Source organism: Rhinoraja longicauda, chromosome 8 (assembly GCF_053455715.1).
Source record: "Rhinoraja longicauda isolate Sanriku21f chromosome 8, sRhiLon1.1, whole genome shotgun sequence".
In the NCBI taxonomy this organism is placed as follows: Eukaryota; Metazoa; Chordata; class Chondrichthyes; order Rajiformes; family Arhynchobatidae; genus Rhinoraja; species Rhinoraja longicauda.
This window is the reverse complement of record NC_135960.1, coordinates 32,044,365-32,069,973: the sequence shown is the minus strand read 5'-3', so window position 1 is coordinate 32,069,973 and position 25,609 is coordinate 32,044,365. Positions and strand designations below refer to the sequence as shown.

The window sequence follows — 25,609 nt, the reverse complement described above, 5'->3', positions numbered from 1 at the left end:
TTCTCCTTCCCCCGAGTGCAAATAAGAAGCGGGTCGGTACCAGGTACCCCTGAGTTGCTGTCAAGGTTTCTGGCGCTGCCACAGTTTCTCGTCCACTCGAGCCCACAACGGACCCAGGGTGGCTAAAGGCTGCGGCCTCAACTATCCCCGTCCAGGTGCTCTGACTCCAAGCGGCGGCCACACGGAAGTGGAGGGAAATATTTTCTAGTGGGACCGGCATGGTCTTCCGGCAGCGGCCTGTCGCACGGCCGGAGCCTGGGAACGGGTTGGCGAAGGGGACGCTGGCGAGTCGTGTAACCGCTGCTGCGGCTGGTGGCAGGTTGAGAGTCGCCGGCTCGGGCCGGGAATGGTGCATGAGCGCCTGGTGCGTTCTGCGGCGGAGGGAGGACGAGGTAGGCCGGAGAGCGTGGTTCCCAACCTCCGACCGGTGTCAGGAGACGGGCGGCCGCCGGTGGGCGGACAGTCGCACGACACCGTCTGCCTGACTCGAGGCGATGGATAACCACTGCCAAGAGCTCCAGGGGTTGGGGTCTGGGTCGAAGTACTGGTCTCTTCGGTGCGCCAGCGGTCACAGCAACCCGGCCCTCGCTTTATTCTTGCTCATTGTTTTCTGTCCGTTAACCGACACTGCGATTACCGGCACGTCGTCGTCAATCTACTTTCGTTCAGTAACCCCTCTTGTGGCACCTTCTCTAAGGCCTTTAGAAAATCCAAATGCACCACAGCAGCTATGTTTTCTCTGTCGGTCCTGTTCCTTATAACCTCAAAAAACGTAACAGATTTGTCAAACAATTCCTCATTCCTCTTCATGTTGACTCTGCCCAATTCTATTGTTGTTTTCTAAATGTTCTGCTATCTTTTAAATTATGGATTCTAACATTTTTCTTGCTACTGTTATCAGACCAATAGGTCTGTCATTCTCAACTTCCTCCAATCTTATATGGTCGGAATGTGTTTGCTACCTTCCCGTGTATGTGAAACATTCCAATAGCCATTGTTTTGAAAGCCTTGGGATACATAATCAGGTCCTTGACCTAGGTATTTTAATGTTCAGTTGTGTTAACTTATTAAGATCATTTTTAACAACGCCTTATTTCTTTCCCTCTGGGACTATGGGTCTATTTTTTTGGGGGGTGGTTAGTTTGTACCTGCAATGAAGAGACTGGAAAATACTTGTTTAATTTCTGTCATTTCCTTTTTTTGTAGTGTAATTTCTCCTGTTTGAGTCTGTAAAAGATTCACATTAACCGTTGCTAATAATTTCCTCCTTATACCTATAGAAGTATTGACAATCTATTTTTGAATTTCTTGCTAGATTACTCTTGTGTTCTACTTTCCTTTTCTTTATCTAACACTTTAGAACTCTTTTGTGAATTCTGAAACTTTCCCAATAGTCAAACTATATTACAAGCCTTTCCTTTGATTTCATAACATATTGAACTTAGGTTGTTGACTGTGGTTAGAATTACTTTTAGGCTTTTATTTTGTTGTAAATTATTCTTTAAATGGTAGCTGTTGTTTATCTACTGCCATTCTTTTAAATATAGTTTCCCAATCTTCCATAGCAAACACATGCATTTTAACCTTGATAGTTTGCTTTGTTTAGATTTAAGATCCTGGTTTTGAATTAAACTAAATCACTTGAAATGTTCATGTCAAATTATTATATAATTTCTTTCCATAGTAGTCTCTTAATACAGAATTATTAATGTCTTTCTTATTGCAGAATTCAAGATTAAAATAACCTGTTCTATGATTGACTCTAACATAGTAATCAGGAAAACCATCTTGAAAACAGTCCATGAGTTATTTCTTTATAGTACCACTGCAAATTTTGTTTACTTTGCCTATACATAAAGTCTCTTCAAATCACTGTTACCACGTGACATGCTGTTTATTTCCCAGTGCATGTTTTGCCTTGTGTTATGACTGTTGATAACTCCTGCCCCTTACTGTTCCTTAATTATACCCAAATCATTCTATTTATTGACCCAGAGCCAAAATCTATTCTTTCTACTGACTTTATCCCATCTTTTATCGTCAGAACTACTTTTCTTCCTGATAATAGCTTTTTGTCTTTTTATTTTTCCCCCCTTTTTTCTGACTTTTGGCCTGACTTGGTGCATATAAACAATGAGTCACAACATATGTGCTCGTAGTCGATGAGACTGAAAATCTTATTTTGCCCTTTGTTCAAATCCAAAGATTTTCAGTACAAAATACAATAAACACTAGCTTGATTACATTGCATTCATGCAAATATGGAAGAAGACGACATAAGTGTCCATAACAAAATTCTGAGGTACTGTGTACGGAGAATTTAACATACAATACCCTTAAGGTATCACAAAATGCTGGAGTAACTCAGCAGGTCAGTCAGATGCTGCCTGACCTGCTGAGTTACTCCAGCATTTTGTGATACCTTCGATTTGTACCATCATCTGCAGTTATTTTACTTAAATGCCCTTAATGTTGAAACAAGTTAGCTTTGGAGGATTTTTTAAACCAGAAAACAAGCAAGATAAAGATATTTGAAAACAAGACTGGTCAGAGGTGGGATTTGTCTTGTAGGAAGTGTGCAATGCCTGGATTATAATGTAAACTGGAACAGAAAGTTGTACGGTTGAAGAGTTCCTAAAATATAACCAGCATCAATTTCTAGAGCAGTATGTTTCTGGCCCAAAGGGGAATGAGGTGTTGCTACAATGATCTGCTTCTTGAAGGCTCAAGGACACTGATTTTTTTCATAGGGATTCATAATGATTATATCATCAGAAAATTATGTTAGTTTTGTAGAATGAATACAGGTTGAAAAGGAGTGCAGCAGCAGAGAGATCTGACGGTATGTCGTTAAAATGGCAGTGAAGGATGAGAAAGTGGAAAATAATGTGGAAAATAATGCAAGCACCGTTCTGGACTTTTATCTGCCCCCTCGAAGTCTTTGGCAAGTCCCAGTCAATATTGGGGAAGTTAAAGTCACCCACTAAGACAACTCTGTTGCTTTGGCATCTTTCTGTAATCTGTGCATAACTATTCCTCTATATCCCCCTTGATATTAGAGGGCCTGTAGAAGAATCCCATTAGAGTGTTTGCTCCTTTCTTATTTTTAAACTCTATCCATATTGTCTCAGCAGACATACATTCCAGTATGTCTTCTCTAAGTGACAGTCTAGTGGAGCAATTTCTCCAACTCTTTTCCCTCCCTCTCTATCACGAATGAAGCATCAAAACCCCGGAACATTGAGCTGTCAGTTGTGTCCTCCTCTCAGCCATCTTTCCACAATGGCCACAACATCATAGTCCCAACACTGATCTGGGCTCTGTTCATTTACTTTTTCCACAATACTCCTCGCATTGAAATAAACACTCATCGACCAATCAACTTCAGCATATTCCTCCACTTCTTCCTGTCTGTCCTACCTTTGTGACTTGCAGATCCCAATCTCTAAATTCCAATTACTTCTTCCAATTTCTGTCCTACTACTCTGGTTTCCATACCCCTGCCTCTCAAGTTTAAATCCTCCCGAATAGAACTAGTGAACTTCCCCAGGTAGACACAAAATGCTGGAGTAACTCAGCGGGCCAGGCAGCAATCTCTGGAGAGAAGCAATGGGTGACTTTTCGGGTCGAGACCCTTCTTCAGACTTCCCTGCAAGGATTCTTTTGTCCCCTTCCAGTTCAGATGCAACTTGTCCCTCTTGTACAGATCACCTTTGCCTGCGAATAGACTACAATTCTGAAACACTGCCCCTGCGCCAACTCCTGAGCCTTGCATTCATCTGTCCCATCTTCCTATTCCTACCCTGACCAGCTTGTGCCACCAGGAGTAATCCAGATATCACTGCCCTTGAGGTCCTGCTTTTTAATCTTTTGCCTAGCTCTCTATATTCACTCCGCAGGATGCCATCCCATTTCTTACTTATGTAATTTGTGCCAATGTACATAATGAATTCCAGGTGCTCACGCTTGTCCTTGATAATTTTCTGCAGCTGCTCCGAGGCATTCTGGACTCTGGCACTAGGGAGGCAACACACCATCCCGGAGTCTCGTTTACTGCTTCAGAATCTCTTGCCTGTTCTCCTAACTGACGAGTTTCCGGTCTTTGTGGCTTTGTCTGACTTTTCCCTTCCCTCACAGAACCTCAGAGCCAGGTCTGCTCCACAGATGTGATTGCTGCTGCTGCTGCTCTCCCCTGATCGGTCATCCCACCAAGCACTATCCAAAGGAACACACCGGTTGTTGAGGAGAATGTCCCTGGGAGATTCCTGCACTCTCTGCCTACTCCCTTTCCTGGTGTTCGCCCATCTGCTCTCTGCCTGTACCTTAGGCGTGACCATCTCACTGTAACTCCTCACGACAACGCTCTCACACCCCCAGATAATCCTGAGGTCGTCCAGCTGCAGTGCCGTCAATAAGGAGCTGCAGCTGAACGCACTTCCTGCAGGTGTAGTCCTTGGGGGCACTAGAACTCTCCCTGACTTCAACATCCTACATGAGGAGCATTCCACTATCCCATCTGCCATCTCCACTGCACCAAGTCCAAGGAAGGATTCCACACAAAAATAAATTGTACATTAACATTAACAAATAATTTACTGCAAGGCAATGTATTTTGCTGTTGATACTGTGTTGAATGCAGGAACAATATTATTAATATTTATAGCTTTAGCTCCAGCAAATTCTAAGGTTTTTGTGATTGTCAAATACTGCTTGTGCTTTGGTTTTCATATTTGAGGCTAATTCATGCTGTGGATTTAGTAATCCATGTGGCGACAATGTTGGTGTGTGGATGTCTACAATCTGATCAGTACTGTGGATTTAGAAATGCAAGGGTAGTCAGTGTTGTGGATTGAATGCCACAAGCATAGGGTCTGCCATTGAGCACTGCAAGCAGTGTCAGGGTGGGCATTGAGCCTTGTGAGTCGGGTCAGTGCCAGCAATTCAGCACTCCTGCCCGACCATAGGTTTTGCAGAATTGGTCTTAAAGCAACACCAGTGTTACGGTTTTGCCATTGTGATCACTGGTTTTTGTAGATTTAGAAATGCAAGCTATTTTTGTGATGTGTTTTCTGATTAGATATGCCGAGACTGCCTGTACATTTGTTACTTGTTGTCGTGCAATGGAACAGATATGTACTATGGTTTCAGGGATGATTTTTTTACACTATTTTGTTGCATTAATGTGGTGTCACATTCTGGTACAGAATTACAATCACATGATTTTGTGTACTATGATAGGTTTGCCTTATGCTGCTGATTTGGGGCTGGTGATTATTACGGTGGATTAATGCAGGATTACTTAATGATGTTGCTTTTGATCTGCAAGTTATTGAAGCACGTCAGTAGAGAATTATAGGTGTACAATTTTCAGAGATTTTGCAATACATTGGAATTCTGTTATTGCTCTTTGGAATTAATGTTCGATATCAGTAGTCTTTTTCTATGGAGGAACCAATTGTATGGTCAAGAGTGTTTAATTGTCATATGTACCGAAAATTGAATAATTAAATTATTTCTTGCAGTGGCGTAACAGGCCAATAAACACAGCAATAGTAACATAATGAATAAAAAATCCAATAAATAAAAAAAACTCAATATTATTGCAAAAAGCCCAATGTCCTTAGTGCAACAAAGACATTCATAGTGCATAGTTTCGTTAGCAATTGTAGTGTTCAAGAGCCTGATAATTGTTGGGGAGAAAGCTGTTCTTGAACCTGGAGGTTGTTTTCAGACTCCTTCTATACCAGATTCCCAATGGCAGAAGTGAAAGGAGCATAACCAGGGTGGTGTGGATATTTGATGGTGTTGACTGCCTTTTTGATCCCCTGAAGATTCTTTTGATGGCGGGGAGGTCAATACTTGTGATGCATTCGAGTTGCCAAACCAGGCCATGATGCAATCTGTCAATATACTTTCTACCATAAACCTGCACAACTTCAAGAGGGTATTCATCGACATACCAAATCTTCTAAGTAGAGTTGTTGTTGGGGTTTTGTTATGATCGCATCGATTTGCTGGGCCCAGGACAGATCTTCAGAAATATACACGCCTAGGAACTTGAAGTTGTTGACTCTCTCCACTGCCACCTTGTCGATGAAGATAAGTTAATGGATTCTAGGCCACCCTCTTCTAAAGTCCACAACCTGTAATAAAAAAGGAACTGCAGATGATGGTTTGTACCAAAGATAGACGCAAAATGTTGGAGTAACTCAGTGGATCAGGCAGCATCTCTGGAAAAAAATGGATCAGTGAAGTCACCTATCTTTGAGTCTGAAGATGGGTCCCAACCTGAAACATAACCTATCCATTTTCTCTAGCTGCCTGATCCGCTGAGTTACTCCAGCATTTCGTGTCCCAAATCAGTTCCATGGTTTTGCTGATATTGAGAGCAAGGTTGTTGTTTTGGCACCATATAATCAGATGATTGTTCTCTCTCCTATACTCTGACTCATCATTATTCATATTTGTCCAACAATGGTGGTGTCATCAGCGGATATGAAAGTTGAGTTGGAACTGTCTGGCTACATGGTCATGAGTCAGTAGAGCATGGGATTGAGCACACAGCCCTGAGGTGCTCCAATGCTGATGGTTGTTGAGGAGGAAGTGTTGTCGTACTGATTGTGGTCAATTGATGAGGAAGTTGAGGATTCAGTTGCAAAGTGATGCGCAATGACCCAGTTCCCTGAGCTCGATAACAAGTTTGGAGGGAATGATGAAGTTGATTGCCAAGCTGTAATGAATGAGCAAAAGTTTGATGTACATTTTGTTATTGTCCAGATGGTCCAGTGCAAAGAGGAGAGCCAACGAGATTGCATCCCCCTGCATAGATTTATTATGGAGATCTATTTATTGTATAGGAGACTGGTGTATGACTGCAGCCACAGAATTGTGTTATGGTGCCACAGAATTGTGCTTTGGGGTATTGATATAAATCTCCTGAACGTCTTTATTCTCAGCTATTTTAAAATTGGAAAATTCTCAACTATTCCCAATGAGAAAAGTATCTGATAGACACAAAATGCTGGAGTAACTCAGCGGATATCTGTTTTACTTGTATGGCTTTCTGAATGTGGAGATCTGTAAGCAGTGTAAGTATCTTGGTTCAGTTTTGCTCACATTTAAAGACCTTTTAGAATATTGTGTATGCAAAAATATATAAACATTGACACAGACTAATGCGAAGAAATGAATAGCAGACACAGCTAACCTTATTAAAGCCTTGAAAATATAAGACTTATAATAAGTCAGACTTTCTAAAAGTGACTGGAGGTTATTGGATGAAAATGACTTGGCACAGGCTGAAATTATCATTCAAAACTCGCTGTCTCATCCTAAATGTCACGTACAGATATATCAGCAATGATACTTAGCTCCAGGATACAGTCTTTCTTCTGTGTGCAGAATTAATCATTTCTAATTAATGCAACAGAGAAGGCTTTTGTACAGCAATAAATGAGTTGTTCAGGGACTTTTGAGTAAGATGAATATTTTGTGTTCCACCAATGCAAGCAATAATTCCATCATTTGCAGTTGATGAGCTAAAATTGAATACAGGGAAATAACAAATGACAATCTTAACAATGTCATTTGATGGAGATGATTTGGCTAAGGACGTCTAGGTCTTGCAATTCCTGTCGATTTTTTTTTGTGAACTAATGTATTTTTGAAGATTACCATTTCTAAAACATTCATAAGGTGATTCCTCAAGGTAAATAGATACAATTAAACTCTTTCCCAACGCTTCCTCCACTTTCTAGCCCTCTACTACAAGACAGCCACATTCAACATTAGTACACCTGGAGGAAAGTAGAGACATTAATGGGCCGTGACTATCTTGCATCAAAACAGTATGAGTAGGCTCCCTTTATCGTGTAAGTGGATGGGCAGTTCATTTGGGGTGTGTAAGGGTGGAGATTTCTGTTTGGTGAGAATGGGTGTCATGGTTTTATTGGGAAGTGGATAAAACGACCTGTCCATGTGGATGCGAGTTTCCAATCAAAAAAGATTTTTTGAGTTTTTGTCCGTGCACTACCATTGTGAGACTACTCCTTTTGCTTAATATTTTGATACTTCCCCACTCTAAGGTGATGTACTTGATTGAACAAGTGCATTTAGCACTGGTTAAGCAATGGAACTTAATCTTTAAAACAGGGATCTTTATTGAATGGGAATTTGCTCATTGTTGTACGGGTTACAGCTTCTCAGTTACAGAATCCTTGATTTCAGTGAAATTAATAACATTTACCAATGGTTTGTATACAGATCTGTCATGTTGTGCTCTTGCTGCTGTCTGTCAATGACTTGTCTTTATCTGTCTGGTTTATATAGTGCAGACATATTTTTGGTGTATATTTAATAGAATTTATTTGTCATATGTAGGTTGGCACAGGGTCAACGGTACAATGAAATGTATTTGACAGGACAACGGGCCACCTCAGCAGTAATATTCCAAGGATAAATAAGATTTAAAAAAATGACATTAGTAAGGTAAAAAGACAATATTAAAAATGGGTAAAAAGACAATATTAAAAATAATCAACATATATGATTTGAAATGTGTTTGAGTTCAGAAGCCTGATGGTAGAAACTGTTCTTAAGTCTGGCGGTACGCGCAGCCTTACTCCTGTATCCTCTGCCTGACGGTAACAAGGAGAACAGCCTGCGTGCTGGGTGGCTGTGGTCCTTGATGATGCTGCGTGCCTTCCGCAGGCACCGCCGGTAGAAAATGTGCTGAATGGCCGGGAGACAGTTGCCAGTGATGTGCTGTGCCGTTTTCACCACTCTCTGTAGTGATTTGTGGCTGTGGGCAGAACAGTTCCCGTTCCAGACTGTAATGCAGCCCATCAGCAGGCTCTCGATGGTGCATCTGTAGAAGTTTGTGAGGATGCTGGCGTTCATGCCAAACTTCCTCAGTCTTCTCAGGAAAAAGAGCCGCTGGTGGGCCTTCTTTGTTATTGTGTCCGTGTGCAGTGTCCAGGAAAGGTCCTCAGTGATGTGCACACCAAAGAACTTAAAGCTCCTGACCCTTTCAACCTCAGCATCACCAATTTACATTATTTAAAACCCAGTTTAGTGCTAGAAAAATCAATAGTTCATTCAGTTGAACGACTGAATGGACTATATTATAATTCAATTAATCTCAACCAGGCGCATACTCGATACAAAGATGTCTGTCAACCAGTGACTTTGCAACACTGACTATCTTGCTGTAATGAATGGTACCTCTTTGTGCAAGAAACAATGATCAGTACAGTAAGGCTGGCAAGATTTGCTTGATTATCAATGTTTATTATCCTTTACTGATGGCATAGTGCCATCTGTTCCTCTGGTGAAGATAACCATTCTAACTAGCACATGAATTGCCTTGTGTCTTTAATTCTTAAGGAGGTAGTTATCAGCAGTGAATATCAAGTAGGCTCTGCATTTCCTGCCAGTGTGATTGATTTCTTGCAAGTTTAGTGGTCAGGCACTGCATCGATGTCAAAATCAGTATGTTTACTGGGAGTGGGGCACTGCGGACATAAAAAACATAAATCATTGAAAGTTGCAATGCAACTTGCAACTCGCAAGGTGTGAAAACGAAATAGTGGGGACTTCCAGAGAAAATCTAATCTTTTAACAAGATTTTATTAAATTTATGCTTTTTCTTTGGACAGACTTCGTTTGTTTTGATCTGAAGATGTAAGAAAAAGTGGGGAATAAATTTGCACGCCTATTGCCAGAATTGATATGATCAGGGAAGATTAGATTCATTGGGAATCTCTTCTTTAAAAAGTTAAGATTTGGAATAGATGGGATCAAGTGCTCTAAAATTATGAAGAGAGTTTGATATGATGAATGAGAGAAAACAAACCCTTTCCTCACAGGTGAGTCGAGAATAGAGGAGCAACTCTAAAATGCTCTGGTAAAAACAATTTGGGAAGTAAATCATTGCATAATGTGGTTAAATTGCAAATGTTGCCACATGCAGTGATTGAAACAAGGGACACTTTTACAATTAAAGAAAGGCTTGATTAATGGAGTGAGAACATTGAATGAAAGACGTTTTAGTGAGAAGATGCTTCTGTGGATATAAATGTGGTGATACACCACTTGAACAAAATGCTCTGTTTCTGATTCTGCACTTCTCTGAGTTTTGCACCAATTCTTTGCCAGCCGTGCAGAATGCAAATCTGTTTTATAATACAGTTAATGAGAACAAAATCATACTGGTCATATTTAGCACACAATGTGACATAGCTTGTTGGAATATTCATCACCCTCATTTGATTTATATGGCCATGGTGATTGCATCATTATTTGTGTTAATAGGATGCCCGACAGATGACTTGAGGTCAAGTTGATTTATTTTTATTATTCCCACTGTAGTTTCACCTGCACGTCTGGCCGTCTTGCCAGGGTAAAGAAGCAGGGTGACGAGGGTGATAGGAGATGGTGGGAGAAATGAGTGCGCACCTGAGTTGGGGGTATTACTTGTAATTGGAGAATTCAATATTCATATCTTTGGGTGATAGGCTACCCAAACAGAATATGATGTGCTGTTCTTCCAGATTGGGTGTGGCATCACCCTGGCAATGGAGAAAGCCAAGGAAAGGACGGTCAGTATGGGAATGGGAGATACAATGGTTAGCAACTGAGAAGGCAGTTCCTCTCTTGCTCCCCTTTCCCCAGACAGAACAAAGATAGAGTTCCCTGGTCCTCACCTTTTGCCTATCAGTCTCCACATCCAACACATCTTCATCCGTCTTTGCCGTCACCTCCAAAGTGATCCCACCACCAGTCGCATCTTCACATCTCCACCTCTTTCTGCCTTCTGTAGAAACCACCCCGAAACAATACCTTGGTACACTCATCCCTTCCCACCCAAACCACCCCTCCCAGGTACTTTCCCCTGCAACCACAGGAGATGTAACACCTGTACCTATACCCCCTCCCTTGCCACCATCCAGGGATCCCAGCAGTCCTTCCAGGTGAGTCAGAGGTTCACCTGCACTTCCTCTAACCTCATCCACTGCATCCGGTGTTCCTGACATGGGCTCTTATACATCGAGAACAGGCGCAGACTTGGCGACCGTGTTGTCAGTCATTGGGTTTGATCTGCCAAGGCCTACTGGATCCCCCAGTTGCTAACCATTTTAACCCTCCCTCATATTCCCATACTGACCTTTCTGTCCTGGGCCTCCACATTGCCACAGCGAGGCTACATGCGAACTGAATGAACAGCACCTCATATTCTTGGGTAGCTTACAAACCACAGTATGAACATTGCATTTGCCAATTTTAGGTAACCCCTACAACTAACTCCCCTCCCCACAACCATGCCGAAAGTGGACTCGAACCTATTTCTCCTCTTACATTCTTTCTTTTGCAACTCTGCAATCCTTTTGCTTCATGCCTTCTGTTTTAATGTCTGACCTTTGTTCCAACTACCTGCCTATTAAAACCGTCCCTTGATTGTGTCTACCTATCGTCTACCATGCTTTATCCTGCCTCTCCTCTCTCCCAGTTTTCTTTCCATTCCCCCCATCCCGGCAATCGATCTGATGAAGGGTTCCGACCCAAAACGTCACCTATCCATGTTCTCCAGTGATGTTGTCTGATCCGCTGAGTTCCTCCAGCACTTTGTGTTCTCGTCTGTTTCTGTTGATTTTTTTCACCCTTTCAATTGGGAGTGTAAAACATGGTCCCAGGGGACATGTTGTGGTCTAAAGGCTATTACATGCTATATGTCAATATGCTCTTACAGTAATTATTTCAAGGTTAAATTAATATTGTCAGAAATACTATTTTCAGAATCATTTGTGATGGGAGCTCTACAAAAATGCCAGGGCAGTGTATTATGAGTTAATGAAATGCTAAGCAGATGCAGTCGGGTAATGATCAAATGCATTTTGGAGGGAATAAGAAATGAAATTACACCTAATGTAATGATACTGGAGGAAGTTGTTGAACTGGAAGCTGAAAGCCATCATATTTTGAATTGTGTAATTTACTGAAATTACTGCTCCAAGTACTGAATGCAACTGGGAATGTGCAATTGATGCTGGCCTTAACAGCCATTCCTGTATTCCCAAGAATGACTTATTTTAATAAATGGTTCAACCATCAAAACCCAAGAGAAGGTGCAGTTTAGATACACTGGAAGACGCAAGAGATGAAACGGCATCGGCTCCAGGAAAGGATAAAGAGATGCTTTGATAGAGAAGCTTTTTTCTTCCATGCCATCTAGTCAGCAGAAAGACGAAACATGATTACAATCAAGTCGTCTGCAGTGTATAGATACAGGATAAAGGGAATAATGTTTAGCAAGATAAAATCCAGTAAGTCTGATTTAAACGTAGTCCGAGGGTCCCTAATGAGGTAGATGGTCGGTCAGGACCGCTGTCTTGTTGGTGAGAGAACAATTCAGTTATTAACAATCCTTATTGTTTTGATGTGTTTATGCTTTACTCTTAATTATTAACTGTGTGTGTGTGTTGTCATTTGTGAGCAGAGCACCAAGGCACATTCCTTGTATACTTGGCCAATAAACTTATTCATTCATTCATTCAGTTGCCTGATAACAGCTGGGAAGAAACTGTCTCTGAATCCTGAAGGATGTGTTTTAACACTTCTGTACCTCTTGCCTGATGGGAAAGGGGAGAAGTGAGAGTGTGGGGTGAGACTCATCCTTGATTATGCTGGTGGTCTTGCTGAGGCAAAGTGAAGTATAGATGGAGTCAATGGAGGGGATGTTGTGTGATGGTCTGGGCTACATCCAGAATTCTCTGAAATTTTCACTGTGTACAAGAAAAAAATAATTCCTAACGTCGGGAAGATAACGTTGGTTCGTGTGTAGAAGGCAGTCACTAAGTTGGCGATGAAAAGGGCTTGGAGAACTTTTACATGCAGGAAGTTGATGGAGCATAGATTTGCCCTACTGCTTGGAATTATTCAGAGACCACTGCATCAACTAAGGCAAAGCACAACAATGAGATTCCGAGAGTCCAGAGTAATAGGATTAATTTTATGTTCATTGTTGGGACAATAATCTAATTGGCCTTTCTCCATTCGGCAATCTTGTGTCGTGGGAAAAGAAAGACTTTTGTTTCTCTACCATTTCATGGTTTCAGTTTGCTCCGAAACTATTTTGGAGTGGGCACTGATTTGTGTGCAGCAAGCTTCCACAAATAGCATGATAATGGGTAACAAATCTATGTTCATTTAGTTGGGTATTGGCCAGGTTGCTGCCCATACTTCCACTGTCCGGCTTCAGAATGTTATCACTGAATCTTTTATTTTCACTTAAGGTACCTATGCAATTGTTGAGCATTTTACTGCTTAAGTTTGGACGTTGAGTTAGTAAATACAAAGTGCATCTCCCATCAAAGTCTATTGACCTGCAGAGGCAGTCACCGAAAGTTAGTTAAATGGGCAGATTTCAGAGGGCAAAGTTTAATAGTGCAAGGGACGTTTTTTTTTTACACAGAGGGTGGTGTGTGCCTGGTACGCAATGCCGGGGGTGGTGGCGATGACACAGTGGCATTCAAAAAGCTTTTGGATAGGCACATGGATATGGAGGGATATGGATTATGTGCAGATAGAAAGAGTTGGTCTTGGCATCATGTTCGACACCGAAAATGTAGGCGCATGGGCCTGTTCCTGTGCTGTACTGTTCTATCTTCTAAGTTTATACAGCACAGAAACAGGCCCTTCAGCCTGCTGTGGCCATGCTGACCATTAAGTACCCATCTATACTAATTCCTCTTTGCAACACTTGAACTGTAACATTCTTGTCGTGATTGTAGTGCTCATCTGGATCCTACTTAATGTTGTGATGCGTCTGTCTTGTGCTACACTTGAGCAGTGTGTTCCAGATTCCATCCACCTTCTGGGTGAATAAAATCTGTCTCAAATGCCCTCTAAACCTTTTAGTCCTTACCCTAGACCTATGCCCTCTAGTTTTAGACACCTCTGCGATGGGGAAAGGATTTCTGCCAACTGTGGTATATATGCCAAACATATTTATGTATCTCATGCCTCGGCCACCTCCACACCAGGAACAGGCAATCAAGCCCAGTCTGTGTCATTTCTCACACTCCATCCAAGCAAAATCCTGGTGAATTACCTTTGCATCCTCTGGATATTTGGTTTGTACTAACAAGCTCTGATATCCCACGAAGTTGACTGTTCAAGGGATTTCCCATATCCTTATTTATTTTGTATTGGATGTTTGATGACCCTGTAATTTTTTATTGTGGTTGTACCCAGTCACAAGTTCTCCAATGCATGCTAGTTTTCAGTTTCTTTAATCAATTTATGCTGTCATGCGCTGATGGGTAAAACAGTTGGATGTCATTTACATTTACATGCTTTTTGTTTGCAGGAAATGGTCATTTCCAGAAATTCAAGAAATAAAAACAATGAGCTGCAGATGTTCAGTGCTCGAGGGAATCCGAGTTTTGCAATGAATTTTCATCAGACAACGAAAAGTTAAAAATCAATCTTGCTTTAAGTTGCAAAGCTGGGGTGGGGTGGAGAGAAGAAAGGGAATTTCCATGAAAGGTTCTGAAAGCAACGAAGTGTATGATGCAAGAACAGGTGCCAGCTCAGAGAGGGCGTAATTACTACTCTGTAATATTGCTCATCCTATCTTGGATGAGCAGATGATACAAAGGTGGGTGGTTTTGCAGATAGTGAAGATGGTTGTGAAAAATTGCAGCCAGATCTTGATTGATTGGCTAGGTGGCCTGAGGAATGATTGATGGAATTCAATACAGAGAAATGTGAGCTGTTGCATTTTGGGAAATATAACATGGGCAGGATGTACACAGTGAATGGTAAGGCTCTAGGGAGTGTTGTAGAGCAGAGCGATCTAGAAATGCAGGTGCATGGTTCCTTGAAGGTGGAGTCGCAGGTAGATTGGAGGTCACAAAGGCTTTTGGCACATTGGGCTTCATCAGTCAGAGTATTGAGTAGTTAGAAGGGTCTCGACCCGAAACGTCACCCATTCCTTCTCTCCAGAGATGCTATCTGTTTAGCTGAGTTACTCCAGCTTTTTGTGTCTATCTTCTATTGAGTATAGAAGTTAGGAGGCCATGTTACAGTTGTATAAGAGGTTGGTGAGGCTACATTTAGAGTATTGTGTTCGGTTCTGGGCACCATGTTATAGGAAAGATGTTGTCAAGCTGGCAAGGGTACAGGGATGATTTACGAAAATGTTGACAGGACTGGAGGTTCTGAGCTATGAGAGAGGTTGAGTAGGCAGGGACTCTATTCCTGCGCGGGAGGACGAGGATGATCTTATAGAGATGTATAAAATCATGAGAGGAATAGATTGGGTAGATGCACAGAGTCTCTTGATCAGAGTAGGTGAATCGAAGATCAGAGACATAGGTTCAAGGCAGGGGTGTCAAGCTCATTTTAGGTCACGGGTCGGAATAGGCAACATGCGGCTTCATGCGGGCCGGATCAGATGTGCACGCATGAACGCAAGCGCGTGTGCTCCCACAGCTTTCGTTGCCTTCGTTTTTTCAACCTGCTGTCATGTGTCCCAGCCTCTGCTATAACTACAAAGTGTTTCACTTTACGAATTTTGTTTCTTATGAAGAAGATTGCCTAGCAAGCATTACTTTTATGATTGGTGTCTAGGCCCTAGGTAGAGTGGATGTGGAAATAATGTTTCCAGTAAGAGGAGAGTTTAGGACCAGAGGTCACAGCATCAGAGTAAAAGGTCATACATTCAAAATGGAGATGAGGAGGAATGGGTGGTGAATCTGTGGCATTCATTGCTACAGACAGTGGTGGAGGCCAAGACATTTGGTATTTTTGAGGCAGAGATTGATAGGTCTTGATTAGGTCAGAGGGAGAAAGAAGACAATAGAATATGGTTGAGAGAGAAAATAGGTCAGCCATGGTTGAATGGCAAAGTAGACTTGATGGGCTAAATGGCCTAATTCTGTTCACCTGTCTTATAGTCGTCCTTCAGTGTTTTTGTTTTGCCCACCATGGGCTGGCAGGATGGTGAACAGCCAAACAGAAGCTACCTAGCATGGTGAAAGATGGTCTGTTCATCATCTCACCTGAAGGCTCCGCTCCCCATCCTTCTCCTTATGCCTTTCTTCCTTCCCCTCACATCCTCTCCCCTCACCTCTCATGTCCGTCTCTACCCTCACCTGGCCTCTCCCTTTCCTTAGCCTACCCCTTCTCTCATCCTCACTTCCTTCCTTCCAACTACTCTCCCACTCCCCTCCCTTACTTCATCCTCTCTCTTTCCTTACCTCGTCCCTAAATCCCCTCCCTTCCCTCATCCCTAAACACCATTCCTTCTCTCATCAGCTCCCTTCCTCACGCCATCCTTCCCTACTTCCTTTCTTTACCATCTACTCGCCCACTCCTCTTCCTCGACATCTCTCTTCCCTTCCTCATCCCTAAAAACCCTCCCTTCCCTCATCTGCTCCCCCTCCCCTTTCTTTGCCACCACCTTCTCCCTTCTCTTCCTTATTCCCGCATAACTAACAGCACGTCTTCACATCCCACCTAACCTTAACCCAAACCCAGAGCCCCCACCCTGGTGAGCAGCTCAGATTTTGGATCGCTGGCTGCGGCCCCATTCACAGTGCGGCGGCTTCCCACCAGCTGAGGGGGAGAGAGCGGCGAGGGGGAGAGAGCGGCCTGGGGGAGGGAGCGGCGAGGGGGAGGGAGCGGCGAGGGGGGGGAGGGAGCGGCGAGGGGGGGAGAGAGCGGCGAGGGGGGGAGAGAGCGGCGAGGGGGGGAGAGAGCGGCGAGGGGGGGAGAAAGCGGCGAGGGGGGGAGAGAGCGGCGAGGGGGGGAGAGAGCGGCGAGGGGGGGGAGAGAGCGGCGAGGGGGGGGAGAGAGCGGCGAGGGGGGGAGAGAGCGGCGAGGGGGGGAGAGAGAGCGGCGAGGGGGGGAGAGAGCGGCGAGGGGGGGAGAGAGCGGCGAGGGGGGAGAGAGCGGCGTAGGCGATGCGAGCCGGTAGTTTGACACCCCTGGTTTAAGGTGAAGGGGAAAGGATTTAATAGGAATCTCGGATAACTTTTTCGCACAAAGGGCGGTGGGTGTATGGAACTGCCAGTGAAGATAGTTGAGGCAGGGATTATCCGATCATTTAAGAAACATTTAGACAGATACATGGATAGGACAGGTTTGGAGGGATATAGACCAAACGCGGGCAGGTGGGACTAGTGTAGCTGGTACATGTTTGTTGGTGTGGGCATGTTTGGCCGAGGGGCCTATTTCCACACTGTATCACTCTGACTCTGTGCGGTCTGTACTCATTGCAGACTTTCCCTTTGCTCCCTCTACCTTTGTTCAATTTCCCTCGATTTCAGCCCCTCCCCATTACTTGCAAGTTAAAGCATTTTCGTTTTCAAACCTTTTCTTGTTCTGATGAAAAATTATTATGTTGAAAAATGGACTATCTCTCCCTACAGATGTTGCATATTCTGCTGAATATTTTGGGGATGCCTTGTCTTTATTTTTGAGATTTCTTCAGTTCTTTTGTTTTTGAGCTGGAGCTGCTTAGGCAGCACCTCTGGAGAGTGACACAGAATTAGCATTTCAAGTAGATAAAAGGAACTGCAACTGGAATCTTGAGCAAAAAACCCCCCAAGTTTTGCTGGAGTAACTCTGGAGCACATGAAGGGTCCAGACCTGAATCCTCACCTTTCCATGTTCTCCAGAGAGTCTGCTTGACACACCGAGTTACTTGCATCACTTTGTTTTTTGTCTGCCTAACCTTTTAAGTCCATTGCACTTTTGCAATGTGCATTATGAGGTGAGGTCCAGCTGAAGAATTTGTGTGACTTATATATAGCTGTTGGCCTTTTTACAACCAATGAAGCACTTGGAATGAATTGCACGTTGAAATTTAATCAAGTAGCTAACATGGTTTATGTACCGGATAACATAAATCCTAGAACCAAGATAGCATGGAATGCAGTTGAGGGGTAGTGGATTTGTAGAATGACATATTTAGGAATGAATTGTAGGAATTTTCAATTCAGTTTCTAATAAGCTCTGAAATTATTCAGCAGGTCTAACTGTCTGCAGGTGAAAGGTCATTGACCTGAAACTTAACTCTGTTTCTCTCTTCACACATGTGGTTTAATCTGCCAAGAGCTTCTAGCATTTTCCCTTTGTATTTCAGCTTCAGTGCTTTGTTTTGTCTCTTGATTAATGATAGTGAAAACCCATTTGGACAAAGTGTGTATGAAGAGATTCCAGTCCATCTCCTACAGAGTTGACACCAAGAATCAATGTGAGATGCAATGAGCTGGATGAAAATCATAGAACATTTGCAGCACCGCAGGAAACCATTCGGCCTATTGTATCTGCCAATTGAAAAAGAGCTATCCAGTCTAATGTCATCTTCCAACACTAAATGCAGGTCACAGCCATCCAAATACACACTAAGTATTTTTAAACATAATAGTCTCTGTAAACAACATCCTTCCGAACGATGTTTCAGACTCTGATTACATTCTGTATTTTATATGATCTTCACCACCTCTCATCCTGCTATGAATTAATTTTTTTTAAACCCCTCATAATGTTTTTGCCCTCTCTGCTGGAAGCAATTAGGAAGAATGCATTTCTCAGTTTAGGCCCCCCATTAAGTTTATACATTTCAAATAAGCCTCATCTCAGTGTCCTCCAAAGAAAACAACTTTAGTTCATCCAATTCTTCCTCATTGGATCAAGGTACATTAGAGTGGATCAACAACTTTGTTTGGAGCTTTGAATTTGTTAGGTGTGTCGGCTGAGACAACTGCTAGACTGCAATGATGTCATGCTACTGTAACAAAGGAGATGTAATTAAATGTACTTGGTATCATGACTGTCAGCTTAGGATGTTTTTATGGAAAAGAAACCTACTTTTATGTAAAATCTTTTTCTACCTTTATGTTGCATCTTTATATTACAACTCTACAGCTAATGAAATAATTTAGAATTGTAGTTACTTTTATACTTTTACAGTCAATATGGGCAGAGCAAGCTCCTACAGACTGAAATATGATAGTCAATAAATCTGTTTTAATGTTGACTGATGGCAATTGGCTAGGAAATTATCATTCCCCATATATTTTCTGGTTGTGGGAATCTTTTCCATTCACTACAGCAGCCATCTCATCCAAAAGTCACCTATTTTGACAGTGCAGTGCTTTCCCACAGTCTAAATTTTATTTTGTTTTTAGAGGTCTCTGGTGTGAAACTTAAACCTCATCTTCTGACTCAGTTAGTAATAATAATAATAAATTTTATTTGTCATATGTAGGTTGTCACAGGGTCAACAGTACAATGAAATGTATTTGACAAGACAACGGGCCACCTCAGCAGTAATATTCCATGGATAAGTAAGATTTAAAAAATGACATTAGTAAGGTAAAAAGACAATATTAAAAATAGGTAAAAAGACAATATTAAAAATAATCAACATGTATGATTTGAAATGTGTTTATGAGTTCAGAAACCTGATGGCCTGATGGCAGAAACTGTTCTTAAGTCTGGTGGTACACGCAGCCATACTCCAGTATCGTATGCCTGACGGTAACAAGGAGAACAGCCTGTGTGCTGGGTGGCTGTGGTCCTTGATGATGCTGCGTGCCTTCCGCAGGCACCGCCGGTAGAAAATGTCCTGAATGGCCAGGAGACTGTTGCCAGTGATGTGCTGTGCCGTCTTCACCACTCTCTGTAGTGATTTGTGGCTGTGGGCAGAACAGTTCCCGTACCAGACTAATGCAGCCCGTCAGCAGGCTCTCGATGGTGCATCTGTAGAAGTTTGTGAGGATGCCAAACTTCATGCCAAACTTCCTCAGTCTTCTCAGGAAAAAGAGCCGCTGGTGGGCCTTCTTTGTTATTGTGTCCTTGTGCAGTGTCCAGGAAAGGTCCTCAGTGATGTGCACACCGAGGAACTTAAAACTGCTGACCCTTTCAACCTCAGCATCACTGATGTGGATGGGGAGGTGTCCACTCCCCCGCTGTCTCCTGCAGTCCACGATCATCTCTTTAGTTTTGCTGACATTGAGAGAGAGGTTATTTTCCTGGCACCAGCTGTTTAGTGCCCTTACCTCCTCTCTGTAGGCCGTCTCATTGTTGTCTGTGATGAGACCCAAGATGGTCGTGTCGTCAAACTTTAGGATGCCGTTTGAGCTGTGCTTAGCAGTACAGTCGTGCGTGAACAGGGAGTACAGGAGAGGACTGTGCACACAGCCCTGTGGTGTGCCTGTGTTGAGGATCAGTGAGGAAGAGGTATGGCTGCCACTTCTCACCACCTGGGGCCTGCCCGTCAGGAAATCGAATATCCATCCGCAATTGGAGGTCTCCAGTCCAAGATCAAGGAGCTTGGGGACGAGTTTTGAGGGAATAATAGTGTTGAATGCCGAGCTGTAGTCAATAAAGAGCATTCTCACATATGTATTTCCGTTGTCCAGGTGGGTGAGCGCAGTATGTATTGCCATGGCGATGGCATCGTCCGTGGCCCTGTTTGGTCTATATGCAAACTGAAGAGGGTCCAAGGTGTCAGGGAGAGAGGAGCAGATGTGAGTTTTGACTAGTCGCTCGAAGCACTTCATGATGACTGATGTCAGTGCGATAGGACGGTAGTCATTTAAACAGGAGGTTACTGGTTTCTTTGGAGCAGGAACGATGATGGATGCTTTGAAGGAGGTGGGACCGCCTCATGTCTGCCGTTTGTAAGGACAGTGTGGTAGTCCTCCTGCACACCCGTGGACTCATGGTGGGCGCTGTGTTGTCTGCATCAAACCGGGCGTAAAAAGTGTTAAGCTTGTCCGAGAGCGATGCGGTAGGCTGACCATTACTCCTGTTTTTCCCTTTGTAGTCTGTGACGCAGCGTAATCCACTCCACATGCGTCTGGAGTCCGAGCTGTAGTAGTTAGATTCCACTTTGTTTCTGTAGTCTCTCTCGGCTTTCCTGATGGACTTCCGGAGGTCATATCTGGCTACTTTGTAGGCGTTGAGGTCACCTGAATTGAAGGCAGTAGTCCGTGCTTTAAGTTTAGCACGGATTTCCCGTCCGACCCAGCGTTTCTGATTTGGGTAAGTGCAGATGGTGGCTTTTGGAACCACATCATCGATGCACTTACTTATGTAGCCTAAGACAGAGTCTGTGTATTCGTTGATATTGCCTTCTGCTGCGTCTTCAAACATCTGCCAGTCAGTTGTGTCAAAGCAGTCCTGTAAGGCCTCATCAACCTCATTGTTCCATTTATATATGACCCTGGAAACCGGTTTTTCCTGTTTTAGTTTCTGCCTGCAGCAGTAGAATGGAACAGTGCTTACCAAAAGCAGGGCGAGGGAGGGGCTTATAACAGTCTCTGAATGGGGTGTAACAATGGTCCAGGGTCTGCTCTCCCCTAGTGGGAAAAGAGATGTGTTGGGTATTTTGGGAGAACCTTCTTCATATTGGCCCTGTTGAAGTCTCCCAGAACAATGAACGCAGCCTCAGGATGGGAGTTCTCCAGCTCATTTACAATCCCATACAGTTTGTCCAGGGCTAGAGATTTATCAGCCTGTGGGGGGATGTATGCAGCAGTAAGGAGGACTGAACTGAACTCTCTGGGGAGGTAGAAAGGTCTAGCTTTAATGGTCAACAACTCCAGAACCGGGGAGCAGTGTATAGTTAAAACGCAGACATCCATGGCCCACGAAGAGTTAACCATAAAGCACATTCCCCCTCCTCTCGACTTGCCTGAGTCCTTCGTTCTGTCTTGTCGGTAGAGGGAAGAACTCTCCGGAGTGACGGCACAGTTGGGTACGCTGGTCTCCAGCCATGTCTCCGTGAACGCCAGAACACAGCAGTTCTTAATGTCCCGATGGTGTTCGATCCGTGCGCGCAACTCGTCTAATTTATTGTCCAGGGATTGCACATTAGCTAACAGAATGCTGGGCAGAGGGGGTTTGTTACTTCTTCGCCGGCTTCTGCACAGAGCACCAGCACACTTCCCTCTCTTTGCTTTCCTCTTTGCTTTCCTCCTCCGCCATGCAGTTAGACAAAACACCCAGGGGAGGCCGTCATCTGTGTTATCAGTAGCTGGCTTAAAGTCCGCGTTGGCTGACATTCCTATCTCCAAAGGTGTTTGTCGATCATACTGAACATGTGATAGTACAGTATGTGCAAAAAGAGCAAATAGTAAAAAGTAAATCCACACAAGTTTGCTGAGTTGACTCGGAGCTCTCGTCAGTACAGCCATCTGCACGGCGCACCGGGCCTGCTAACCTGATTTACAGTAGAGACTTAAAGTGGTTTCTATAAGAACAGAGTTAAAGCCAAAAAAAGGCATTAGGATTTCTGAATGACGAAAGAAACTGCATAGGCTAGAATCTGGAACAAAAAGCAGGATCCTGGAAGAAATCAGCGGGTTAAACAGCATCTGTAAAGGCTTGTGGTATAAATCAGCATTTCGGGTCCTGAGGGCCTCCACTGGAAATATCAACTTGCTTCTTTTTGCTTCTGCAGATGCTGCTTGACCTGCTGAGTGTCAGTATCCTATTTATCTGCAGTAAGGATTTCTAAATAGGATGTGTGCACAAGTAATGCCTTTTAATGATGAGAATCAAATGCCAATGTCAAATGAAAGTCAACAGAGTTATGTGAAGAAGCAACAATTATATTTCCTCGGTCGGTCCGTTGATCTTGGTTGTTAACCATTTTCATTCCTCTTCCCATTCTCATAATGACCTTACAGAGTTGTCAGAGTGAGGCCACATGCAAATTGGAGGAACGGCATCTCGTATTTTGCCTGGGTAGCTTAGAGTGTTGTCAACACCAAATTATATAAATTTTAATAAGAATCATGAATAGGTTCATGAGGACATACACGGGGTGAATGGGATTGGGAAAAAGGTGTGCAGTTCTATATTGAAGCAAAATGTGAAAAATATCTTTATGGTAAAATATTTATTTAACTATCAACGAGACTTGAGGATCCTGAGAACTTTCAACCTTTCTATCTTGCTCCATTAGTTGCTTTGATTATAGGTGATCTGTGTCTTCATTTATCTTCTATTTCAGGTGTTATAAGAGTTGTTTTTCCACTTTTCAGGAGTCACTATACTTCAGAAGTGCATTATTGGCTGTAAAGTGATTTGGAACATTGTGGGAAGTGCTACATAAAGGTAAATTCTTATTTGCATCTTCTTTAATTCCCTAATCTAGCAAAAATCTGTAAATCTCAGTCTTAAACCTCCGATTAAATTGGCCTCACCAAGAGTTGAGGCACAGAAAAAAACCAGTTCTTGCCAAACATGCAAGATCAGAGATAGCAATTGAAGATTTTTATGTACTTTTGGATGTCTCATTACAAGAAGAAGAAGATGAAATGATGGAAAAAATTTAGAGTGTATTCTGCTGGATTTTAGTGAGGTTATTTTCACTTGAAAATAAAAGCAGGATTAAACCATTTGGTCCCTCATGTCTGCTACATTATCCAATAAGATCATGGTTGATCTTTTACCTTGGTGTAATTTCCCTAGATTAATACCATATCCTTTGATTCCCTTAATACCCCAAAAGTCAATGATTTTTATCTTGAATATTTTCAGTATACCTCCACAGGCCTCTTTGGTAGGAAATATGAAGAGCCATACTGTCTTCCCAAGTCTGCCCTCAAGGCTATCATCATTTTGTGACATTGACCAACAGTTGTAGACAAATCAACCAGGGGAAATGTCAACTTCCATCAACCTTGAAAATGTTGTATATTTCAATGAGAAACATAGAAGATTATAGAAGAATGTACAGAGGTGGGTGAGATGGATAGATACAATTAATTGTTTTTAAAAAGTATAGGTTAACATATTGAAGAAAGGTTTAATAAAAAGTTTATAGGGTAAATTTTATACTTGCTTCTCATTCTTCAACACCACAGACAGCACAGTTCTTGTCTGCTTAACCTGTCTTCATATGATAAATCCACCATCCCAGGAATCGATATGGTGAAACAATAAATAATCTGCTGGAGGAACTCAGTGGGTTGAGCAGCATCTGTGGAAGGAAAGGAATTGTTGATGTTTTGGGTTGCAATCCTTCATATGGACCGAGATTGCAGAAGGAAGATGGCCAACATAAAAAGGAGGGGTTAGGCAAGGGCTAGCTGGTGGCTGGTGGACTGAGAAAGGGTGAAGGGCCATTGGCAGATGGAGACAGATGGGGGGTGGGGAATAGTGGAGTTGGGGGGAGAGTGGAGAGAGAAACTCGTGAATGATAGGTAGAAGCAGACAAACAAAGGGCAGATGGAGCCATGTGGGGAGAGGGGAGGGTGAAGGTGAAGACAACAGATGCAGGAACATAAAGACTACCAGTGCTGGAATCTGATAAGGAAGGTGATAATGGAAACCATTACGGGAGAAGTGACTGGCAGATAGAACTAAAATTACATGGGATAGAAGTGGAAGTCAGTAAACTGTACTGATAGTGGGTGAATGGAATCCAGGATGAAAGTGGGTGAGGGGGAGCGGGGGGAGGGAGGAGGGTGGTGGTGGAAGAGAATGGACTGAAGGCTATGGAAAAGGGGACAAAAAGATGGAAGGCCAGAAGTAGATTGGAGAGAGAGGAATGCAGGAGGTAAGGTTTGCCTGACATTGGCAAATTCGATGTTCACACAATTGGTTTGTAGACTTGGAAGGCAGAATATGAGGTGGTGTTCTTTTATTTCACAATATTTCAAATGCTTAATTTTTTGTGAAAAGCGAACGTTTCTGAATTTTTTTGCTTGCTCATTCTCAGATTTAAGGAAGTGTCCTAGCCATGCTGACTTTAGCAAAAAAGTTGAAACGAGAAGATGGTATGAAAGGGAGAGGCAACACAAACACAGGGACTGAATCATCTCGACGTATATCCATTAGAGATAAACTGCTCATCAAAGGTGCGTGGCTCGTTGGTGTAGTCCTATTCGTAGTTGACAGTTTCCCTAAAAACCCTGGTCATCACAATAACACATTAGAGGGCGAGGAAAGGAATTAATTGAATTGAACTAATGGTTTATAATTGAATCAAAGGGTATTCATCTCCCCTATGTAGATTTAGTTTTGAACAAAACCTGCTGTTATATTATCACAGCACTTTTAAGTTTTTTTAAGTGCTTTCTTGAACTTTCAATATTGTAGAGTACTTATAGAGTGGTTAGAATACTGTGGGATTGAACTGTGGCTAAGTTAATATATCATAGGGAGAAGCTTAGTTCAGAAATTAATGTGCCCGAGGGATGGTCCTTGATGGAATCTTAACATTTTGGCCGTTGGCTTTTACTGGAAGATATAATGCAACAGAGTGTTATGGAATCTTCTGAAGTGATGAGGATATTGGAAATCTCATAATACATGAGTTTTACAGTCGTAAGATCCTGGGTTCTGTTCATATCTGTATTGTGTTCAAACATGGGGAAAGACACACAGCTCAGAACACAGGTTCATTATGCTTTTGACATGGAAATGCTCCACAGACGTTAGGGCTTCGAGCTGACTAAGGTCCCAATATGCAACTGAAAACATATCTTGGCATTTGGCTCTGGGCCCTAAGTGCCTGATTAGTTACATAGGGCAGAGTGACAGTGGAATTGCTTCCGGCAAGGAATTTGTGTACCTGTGACAC

General features: G+C 42.9%; 1 protein-coding gene across 1 annotated transcript in view; it reads left to right on the top strand.

Annotated features, from left to right (window-relative positions):
* The first annotated feature begins 242 nt into the window (after window positions 1–242).
* ube2f (ubiquitin-conjugating enzyme E2F (putative)) overlaps window positions 243–25,609 on the top strand; it is a 95,137-nt gene continuing 69,770 nt past the window's right edge. Inside the window, exons 1-3 of the mRNA XM_078403548.1 lie at window positions 243–392; window positions 23,064–23,136; window positions 24,746–24,884. Coding sequence (XP_078259674.1) covers window positions 24,767–24,884 — 118 coding nt within the window. The 5' untranslated portion in view covers window positions 243–392; window positions 23,064–23,136; window positions 24,746–24,766. The remainder of the gene's footprint in view (window positions 393–23,063; window positions 23,137–24,745; window positions 24,885–25,609) is intronic.